At 41.8% G+C, this 10,294-nt stretch overlaps 1 protein-coding gene across 2 annotated transcripts in view; it reads right to left on the bottom strand.

Annotated features, from left to right (window-relative positions):
* Nucleotides 1–1,977: 1,977 nt before the first annotated feature.
* sema3b (sema domain, immunoglobulin domain (Ig), short basic domain, secreted, (semaphorin) 3B) overlaps nt 1,978–10,294 on the bottom strand; it is a 90,189-nt gene continuing 81,872 nt past the window's right edge. For both annotated transcript variants that reach the window (XM_061058471.1, XM_061058472.1), the window contains exons 15-18: nt 7,573–7,730; nt 7,371–7,426; nt 6,039–6,178; nt 1,978–5,668 (exon numbers count right to left, since the gene is read on the bottom strand). In XM_061058471.1, the coding sequence (XP_060914454.1) occupies nt 5,156–5,668; nt 6,039–6,178; nt 7,371–7,426; nt 7,573–7,730 (867 nt within the window). In that variant the 3' untranslated portion in view covers nt 1,978–5,155. The remainder of the gene's footprint in view (nt 5,669–6,038; nt 6,179–7,370; nt 7,427–7,572; nt 7,731–10,294) is intronic.

The following is a 10,294-nucleotide window of genomic DNA, read 5'->3' as shown; positions in this document are numbered from 1 at the left end:
ACGGGTGATCCAGTTGATATTGTTGGCCAAACCAGATGTGTGTGGTGTTAATGCATTTGACAAACTATATGAGTTTTTTCTCTAATGAGAAGCAGTTTGATTGAATGTTTTTTTTTTTTATATAAGTTGAAGGCAGGTGGAGCTGTTGGTGACACTGGAAAGGCTGAAGGCTGTATTAGAAGGTGTTGCACGTATTTAAATTTAATGATTGCTTTATTTAATCTGATTCTGTTGCAAACATGTGCACACTTGTTCCAATATAAAAAAATTAAATAAAAACAGTCAATAGGACAGCTTAAAGCAACAAAATGCCAGTGGCAGAGCCAGAGATGTTTTTACAGGTGCTATGGGGGTTCTCATCTTTTAAGTAAAGTTTCTCTCAAACAGAGGATTTTCAATCAACGTGCTTCCAACACCACGGACACACCAATGTGCGCAATGACGCACAATCACACAAGCAAGCGTGCATAAGCACCGGTATGTCCAGCGACATTTGAAAGGTCTTTCCATGTTACACAAAAAGTGGAATATTCAGCTGAAGGCAACAGGCCTGCCCACATGCACAGTTCTGAGTGTAACATTACACACGACTGAGCCAGTGACATGACCAGCACACACGCAGCATCACATTTCATTTTACGCACACTTCACCCTCACTGAGATCAAAAGGAACACAGCCGCCAGTTACCAACATGTCAACAGAAAAAGTAACATGATTTCACTCCATATTGATTGCATACGTGAGCAAGGCAAAGACAGAAAAAGCCACTCCTACCTTTTGATGTCTTCATGATGAAGTAATCCATCTGTTGTCATGGGTCAGGATGAAGGCATCCTGTCGAGGGCCCGTGGTCTTTACGTGTTGATCTCCAGCAGTGCCAGTTTACAGGTCCACCAGTCTCCTCTGCTGCTCCTCAGAAAGGTTCATTGTTAAAACTGTTCGTGGACCTTCAGAGGGATTACTGCCACATATCATCGGTAATGCCAGGATCCACAGCAAAAGACACGTACAGGTCCCCTTCCTCGTCCCAATCCTCCAGCCTCCAGTGGCGTTTCTAAATGTTTATCAGCCTAATTAACATCACCTGTACGAGCCTTACTAAGTTCATCATCACTCTGTTTACAGTTTGTGATTAGAGTACATGGACGTTTAAGGATTACAAAATGATTTATTTCAAAACACTGAGGCCTACCTAGGGAACTTTTGAAAAGTTGCGCTCAGAGTTCAATGCCTGCTGCGCCATTGGCAGAATTCAATCACCATGTTTTGGCTTTTGATTTTTAATCTAAAAAACCTGGTTCAACCTTCAACTTGGTTAAATGCATTGGATTTAAGCACATGCATGTTGAATACACTGAAAGTTATTTGCGTGCAATTGTGTGTGTGTGCCCAGAGATGGTAAAAAACTCAGCATCTGGCCCCTGTAGAAGTAACAACTTACTGTGGGTGTATTTGTTTAACTCTGCTTTAAGCTTTTTCACCTCCAAGTAGGTGTAGGCCTATTTCCTAATATGTAAGTTTTACGGTTTTTATTTAAAATGTTCCACTTTTGACATTAAATCCTACAATACTTTAAAATTCAAAATCTCACTAACAGTTTTCCAACATCTCACACGCTTCATTTGAACTGTAAGTTTTACTGAAATACTGTTAGGCATATTCATGTTAAAGTAAAACATTTATTTGGGACTTTCTCATGTATAACAGACTGTATTATAAAGCATGGCTTCCACCTAGTGGTTGAAGCACAGATGACATCATTTAAAATCCCCAACCAGAATAAACTAGTTGAAAACATCACCATGGTGGTCATTGTTTTTGACTCAGATTCATGACCAACTTTATCCTTTTCTAAACATTTGTCTTGATTCTGAGCATACCACTGATAATGAGCATATCACTGACTAAGAATTTAGAATTTCAGTATCACTTCAAAATTATCTGAATCCTTGCGATATAGAAGAAGAGATCCAGACTTTAATTTTTAAGTAACTGCATATTTTTATTGTGTTAATCAAAAACAATCTGACATGACATTTCACAAAGACCTCTGGGAGAATTACAGTGCACCATGTTAACTTTGGCCTTCCACCTTGAACTTTCACTGACCGCTCTCCACACACACACACACGCCACTGCTCCTTTGCCATTATATACAAAGCTCTGCTTTCCCCCAAAACTCACACACAACCACAAGCACACACATCATTCTCACTTACACACACACACACACAATCCTCTCATTGGAGCTATCATACAGGGGTGCGTCACATGGCATGGGATACAACAGGAGTGTTGATTGGAGGGCTGTGTGAACCACAAACTCTAATTGGACACTGTGTTCAGAAGAAGTTTTCCCATTGGCTGTAATGTCCGGACAACGTTGAGGATGAGTCTTTTTCAGCAGAACAATGAACAATACAGACGTAAATCTACATTTATAAGAAAAATAAAAATCCACCACAACAACATATCAGCTTATCTTTGCACATAAATACATAGGAATAATAATAATAATAATAATATTCAACATTGTGCTTTCTTTCTCTCGCTCTTTCTCACCACCGCACCATTGTCAAACGCGTTAGCCACTAACATCGGTCATGCAATTTCAAAAGAGCACAAAACAACAGCTGGTTTAAGAGGGAGACTCAGGCGATTTTGACATCACTACCAATGTAAAAAGAAAATCTGTAAGTTAAGTACATAACTATTAAGTTAAATCTATATAAAGTGGATTAACTCAATACATATGTGGCCTCAGTTCAGATCAGAGCACATAGACTTACATTTAAACTCGTTTTTATTTGAATCTTTTGGCGGGAAATCCTGGATGCTGAGTCAAAACGCAGAGTGTCCCTTTTGCAGGTGTTATTCAGTCAGTTCAGTTCACTTAAAGAGTTAATTACATCTCTAGAAAAAGGTATATAAATAACAACAACAATGATTCCATACATCTAATATCCACTCAGACCTAGTTTGTGCCGCCTCTTCTTCTCAGGGCCAAAACTTGCAGAGTGAAAATTCAGTCCACTTCAATCCATGATACTCCTGATAAATATGATGCAGACACAAATAAGACCATCATAAAAATCATATTGACATTTCATGAACGCACTTTTTTTTTTATCTTACAATGCTGGTTGCTTTCTGTCATGTGGAATAGACTATGATATAATGAAGCATCGTACCACAGGTAGGGCTCTTCATCTGAGCCTGTACACACAATAGACACTAGGGGGCAGGCTTCACACACATCATGTTAGCACAGACGACCCACAAACAAGGTTTCTTTTACAGATAATACACAGAGAGAGAGAGAGATCACACCAAAGACAGAGAAGGAAGACATAGTCGCACTAAATGTCCGTTAGGCAGAGATGACATCGTTAAGCAGCAAAAGGTCAATGATATCAATGACTGCAACAATACGCTAAGAAGTGAATCCAACAGTGTGTGAAGTCAGATGAAAGTGTGTTGGTTCTTTTGTTACTGATTGTTTTTTCATTTGGACAGAGAGGTGCATTGTGGGAAGCAGCTTTTTTGTGCATCGTACCATTGTGAATGAGGCATCAGTGACTCGCTCTTCTCATATTATTTGCATATATTTACTAATCACAAACATATGCATGGACAGTGTAAAAGCTCAAGGAGTACAAGTCCCATTTAGAATACAAAAGAGAAATCTAAAAAAAACCTCATAAATATCATGCTGTACTGTAGCACAGCGACATGTGTTGTCATACCAGACACTCCCAATCTGTCCCCTTCTTTTTCATTGTTTAAATGCTTCCCATTCAAACCACCATGTCAACCCTTCTCCTTAACACTTATGCATGATACATCGAATTTAGCCAAAAATAAAACCAATAAATGGGAATTCTAGGGTGATGTTTTTGAATATAAAAAACTTCTCTAATAGGTTTGCTGTTTGTGTTTGTTGTGATACATCAAATGTTAAACTTGTTTAGATGTAAACCGGGTCATATTTGGGCCTTTTTGCTTTTAGAGATTGACTTCTTTGTACTCCAGCTTGGTCTGTGAAGTGTAAACATCTCATCCGTCTGTCACATCATGGAATGCCAGTAGTCCTGATCCCCCTCCTCATTCTTTAGTGGTTTGGACCAGTTAAGAAATATAATCATATCTGCTCAGATACAACCACGACTGTATTGTGTTTTTTTTTGTCTTTTGCTGCAACAATGTGCCTAAGGAAACCCACTAAGAAACCCTACTATATAATATAACCAGTTCTGCAACATGCTGGTCTTGTTTCACAGGCTTCCCCACACTGCTGGGATCTCCACCTCCTCCATCACTGAAATGTGTTAAATGCTCAGATGAACTATGTGAAATGTGACTGGAAATATTTGCAGGCAGAGCACTACAGGAAGTTAAATAATTCATCCTGTTAGTTCAAAAGAAATGGTTTTCAAAATGGTTTCTGTGCATGCTCGTGCAATTGCCCGTGTGTAGTAAGCCGTGTTTCCCGTCAGAGACCATTATATTCCAGTATATGCCAGTCGGCACGTTTCTCCATTCCTCCCCGTCATGTGCAGCACTCAGTTCCATCAGTGGTGTCCATTGGTATGACATCTTCAGGTCATGAGGAAAGTTCAACCAAAAAAAAAACTCTGGGGCCGTTTCAAGTGGTGTAGTCCAGAAGTCAGGTGTTCATACTGTGAGCCACTATCTTCATAAAATGTGACAATCACATGATACCTAAGAAAAGATGTGGCAATCTCTTTGCTGTGAACACACCGTCCATATACAGTCAGTGGCATAGGGAACGTCAGGCGTGTGTAAGTTCATTCCCACACCTCAAGTAATTGTTTGTACACTCGACTACTCTAGTGGAACAGTGTAAAGGGATCGTGCAGAATCAAGTTGGGCAGTAGGCAGCACATGCAGGGGCTGGCCAGTGGGACGAGGACTCAGGGATTAGGGTACCATATAGTGGAAGCATCCATTGATAAATATACACAATAGAGGAGGTGCCGTGTATGTGTGTGTCTGTACGTGTTTTTATGTGCGTGGGTGTATCTGTATGTGTGAACACCTCCACAAGTTCTTAAGTCTTTTACTTTCTTTCACTCTCCTCTTTTCATCTTGTATCAGTCAATCTTTTCTCCCTCCATCTCGTTCTCCATGTTGTTACTCCCCTGCGCTACGAGGCGCCCGAGGGTTTGGTTTACCATCGTGGGTCCGGCGGTTTCTCCCCTTCCTTATCTCCTGCAGATGCTTCCACTTCTTGTTAGCTGGGCGGACAGCAGGGCCCAAAGGTGGGACTTCCTTCCCTTGAGCAGGAAAGCTCTTATCCAGTTGGCCAGCCTCGGCGTTCTTGCGTGCCCAAACTTGCTCACAAATCTGGTCGACGGTGCTGAGGTTAGGATGGTCCACCAACTGCATGAAGTCCCTGTACCAAAGCTTCTGATTGGTCATTGGGGGCCCACCTCCGCTGCGGGGGTCTAACCGGACAGGGGCATCTGAGGGTAGATTGGAGGCTGAAGAGGATGTCGAAGGTACAACTTCCAAGGTGATACCCAGCAAGGTTTGGGTGAAGCCATGTTCCATGGCGTGGCACTGGTAGATGCCGATATCTCTCTTCAGGACGCGTCGAATCAGAAGTCCCCTGTCTGTCTGGAGGATACGGTCGTCTAGACGCACCTGGTAAACAAAAGACAGTTTCACTGAAATGTTGAGAGCCGTTTTCATGTGTACAGCTTTGATTTTGTCACATTATTCAAGAGTGTCTTAAAATCATTTTGACAAATCAGCTTTAGTCTCAGACTTTGGTTCTAAGTCTGATTTTGATAAATGGAAGAGGTTAGAGAATGGAAGCTAATTTATGACTTTTGCATATTCTCTGTTGGCTTAGTTTGACCAGAAACAGGTACTGAAGCTCATTTTTATTTCCCCTGACTTCTTGATGATGATTATTAATGGAAGTGTTATGGAGGATTATAATTCAAATGACCTTATTTAGCTAAATAAATTCCTGGTCAGAGCTTAGTAGAATTCTCTCCATCACTCTCACCTCTTCCCTTGGATTCTGTGGATGTTTCTGGAAGGTCCAGGTCACTCTGGCCTGAAGGGATTTTGGGATACACTCCAAGAAAGAGCTGCTTCCCTCAACTCCATACAGCTTCTTCTCTGCAGCACGATACTTGTGGTGGTCTGAAGGGGGCAGCAGAGACAAGGACATTATGGGTCTACTGTCGCTCAGGACATCTGCTCAAAACTTACAATCCAGGCAAGACAAAAACAGACAAAAAAGAAAAGACAGGGCAAGACAGGACAGGTCAGAACAATGCAGGAAGGTCAGGAGGGGAAACAGCTTAAAGTGTTCAGACCTTTCCTTTCCTGACTTGCCTCGTCCAAAGTGTAAAAAGTGACTCCAAAAACCACAGCTCCCTGTTTTCGTGATCTATGAATACCAAATAACCAATGGAAATTACTTGTGATGCCAAGGTGTGATGCAATTACATCTGATCACAATATCCTTGTAATACATTAGAGTCAGCACCATCACTTGTCACCACTTATTATTAATGGCTGCCAGTGTGTGAGGATGCCAATGGGAAAATTCACACAATAATACAAAGCACCATTTGGAACAGTTGTTCATATTTGTCAGAACTGATGTGGTCATATGATAGATGTGTAAATTCTAACAAGGGCTCTTATTGTCCAGATCTTTGACATGTATGTTGCCAATATGAGTGATGACAAAAGTTATGCATCTGGGGTGTTAACCTTGGCAGGAAGTATTGGTTCATTTTCTTGTATTTGTACAAGTTTTATAAAAACAAGAAAGCATAAAGTCCATGCTTAGGTCAGAATAAAACTGAAGTCTTCAAGAGCCGCAACACAAATCATTGGAGAACCCAGAGAGTATAAACTACCAAACTGTCCCCTGCAGAGTGCTATGAGGCAAAGTCCATCTCATCAGCGGGAATTATCCTGGTCTTCATTATTTTTACACAACCCAGCTTGGATGCCACATGATGTGATCATATTACCCAGGAGCTCTTTGAGTATGAGCGATTATCCACTTCAATTATGTGGCAGAAAGACAGATAGCAACAGAATGAGGGTATTGTGGTCTGGGGAGGGGGGGTAGCAGAGGTTACCCAGAAGTGAAGGGTGGAAGGATTTGGGATTTTTTTTTTTTTTGGCACAGAGACAGCGAGATGTCAGACGCCAAGAGCCTCTGAATTGGAGCAGGATCAGAGTGAAGCTTTGTTCTTATTTATTGAAAATACCTCTGTTGTGGGGGGGGGGGGGGGGGGGGGGGGGTAGCTTACAAAAGTGGTCATCCCTACATGAGCTTTCATTGGTTCATTTTGAGAAAGTTTTTAAATAATACCTCCAGAGCACAGGGTGTTGGGGTCTCCATTCCTCACATCCTGTCGACGGAAACGTCTGAAAAAATTGTTAACAGGAAGTTAAAAAATTTTCCACCCGGATTTTAGCAGTTTGATACTTGCAAATAGTGTATTTGTTTTTTTTAGTATTTCTAACTGTAATGAACTCTAATTGAGTTTGGATTACGTGCTTGTGTCACAGACCTCTTGGTGTTTGGCAGATAGCGGGTACAGGACGTTCCATCCCAGGCGCAGTATGGGTCCCTGGCCAGGCAGCACTCAGCACAGGCCTTTCCATACACACTGCAGCGGTGAAGAGGGACCTGAGCAATCCCCGTGTTTGAGCCCAGATATAGTTGTTGCTGTGGGGACACAGAGGAGAAACAAACTCTAAAGCATTGTTTCCCAATCTATTGTCTGGGTCTGGCCCCACAGGAGAGGCGCCAAAAGAATTAGATATGCACATATTAACTAGTATAATGATGAATGAACACACTTACTGGAAAGTTTATTCAAAGGTTTAATGTGCAACATTTTACACATAAGTACTGTATAGCAGAAATCCAGTATATCTCTCTCTGAGTCATGACTGTCTACAATGAGTGAGAAGCCCGAGTCCCGCTGTCTGTGATGTTGTCTGAGCCGTATACATCGTGTTTACACTGACGGGACAGCAGGCTGTTTGAGTGAGGGACTAGAGAAAAGAAGAATAACATACTGTACTCGCTGCTTATTTGAATGTCACGCAAGTGTTTTTAGATCACGCTCATTCTGTGTAAATTGACATGAAACGTGAAGCTACGAGCTAACTAAAGAGCGCTACCATTAGCCTGCTAACACAACAATGCAGCTCGAGACAAGGACAACTCTGCTTGCGCTTAGTGCTTAATTATGGTGCGTCCCAATTTGATGACTCCTTTGTGCAAACGTGAGGGCATAGGGGTTGAGGTGTGTTGCTGTAGGAGAGCTAGTGATGTGTAGTTCGTGAACGATTCGTTCAAAACGAACGAATCATCTGGGTGAACGAACTGAACTGAATCACTTACTGAAAAGAGTCGTTAATTTCTCAACTTCAGTTGCGCTCTCCTCTCTCCCGTCTCATGTCTCTCTCTCTAGACCGTAAGAGTCACTCAAAGCCCGCCCTCCTCTCCTCAGTCAGTACAGTGTGTGTGTGTGTGTGTGTGTGTGTGACTGCGGCTGGTGACTCGCAGTCTCGCTCGTTCACGTTCAGTCAGTGTTTCGTTCACTGAACGAACTGAGAGGAAGAGAGTGACTCGGAGGCGGAGCTCTCGTTCAGTTCGTTCAGTGAAGGAACTGAACAAGAGCTCCGACGTGAATCACTGACTGACTGAGAGGAAGAGCGTAGCTCTCGTTCAGTGAACGAACTGAACGTGTACTGAATGTACTGAACAGAATGGTCGGGGAAAATAAATGTGATTGTTTTATGTTTTAGCAGCTTTCAGTTTGCAAACTGTAACTTTATCCAACTAAATTCTCAGCTCATTGGTTTATTATTCACCACCGGCTGTTCTCAGTACGATCGCGAGCAGAACTAAACGTTCGGCCGTGTTTCAGCTTATTAAATTCTGATTCACAGACAGCTGCGGAGAAGTACTGAACGATTCAGTGAACGAATCTTTTGAACGAATCACTTTACTGAACTGATTCTACTGATTCAGTACACTGAAAAGAACTGCTTTTCCCATCACTAAGGAGAGCTGAGGATTCAGTGTGGAGGAGGTGTGGTCAAACAGCAGTTTGTTTTGGTTTCATGCTGGTTCTCAAAGAAGACATCTACTGGATCAAAAAGTCGCACAGTCTTCCTTTAAAGTTCTATCGATTAAAGTGTGAAAAATACTTGTTTCCTGACCCAAAGATATCAGGCTCATTAGTTAGCCAAACTCGTAACTCAGATTATAATGCAAACATCTAGATTTTTTTTTTTTTTTTTTCCTTCAGCAATGTATTACTTTTTCATGTGGGTCCTGGGGGAGCTCAGCAAAGGTTGGGAACCACTGCCCTTAAGGGCCGTTTTAGAATTGTCATCATCCTAAATATCCTGGGAGCAGTGGTAAGGGTCATCACCCTCTGGCCCTGACCTAACTTACCTTGTAGCTAAGTTTAACTCCTACACCAACACAAATACATACAGTAGCAAATACTCTGTAGCCTGACCTCACCATGTCTACATTGTGTTTGTTGAGCTGCCTCAGCTGGTCCCACTGGATACATCCATTGTACTTTGCGAGTTGTGGTATTACAGTGATACTGACTGCCAACCCTACTTATCCCTACTTAAGCTCATCTGGTCTTACAAAAAGTTACAAGTTCCAAAATTGCACCCTCCTCCAATTTACTGCATCTTTAAATGTGTTCTTGAATGCTCACCTTACAAAGACAAATTATGCTCTTTAACCCAACACCAAAGCCCACAGTCCTTCACCTTTACTCCTTCCATCAACTATAACTGTTTATATATAGAGGCTTTTCTCCTCAAAGGAACTGTTAGCTCCACAGTATACATAACACATTGTCTTTCAGACCACAACACAAGATCTGGCATTTGAATATTTGTAGCTATCGCCTGAGTGACCATAAGCTGTTTTTTTTTAATCTGCTCTCCCTTAGCTTCCTTACATCACGCCTGCTGCCTGACTTGTTCACCCTTAAAAAGTCCTGTACCCAAAGTTGCATCTTTTCCCACTTTATTGAGCTTGCTGACAACACTACACTAATTAGTCACTGATAGACACTACAGCACTTAGTCAAAAGGAGTAAATGGTCTTTGGACACAGGTTTATCCCTGCATTAATCTATTCTGCCTTGCCCCCTTGATCAACCTCAATTCATCTTTTATAAACTTTTGAACTTATCCACTGAGGGATTGTTCCTACACTGCAGCCTCTTTTTGCCTCTGATTCTGGTC

This window comes from Labrus mixtus, chromosome 15, assembly GCF_963584025.1.
Source record: "Labrus mixtus chromosome 15, fLabMix1.1, whole genome shotgun sequence".
Classification (NCBI taxonomy): Eukaryota; Metazoa; Chordata; class Actinopteri; order Labriformes; family Labridae; genus Labrus; species Labrus mixtus.
This window is presented reverse-complemented; position numbering and strand designations above follow the sequence as displayed.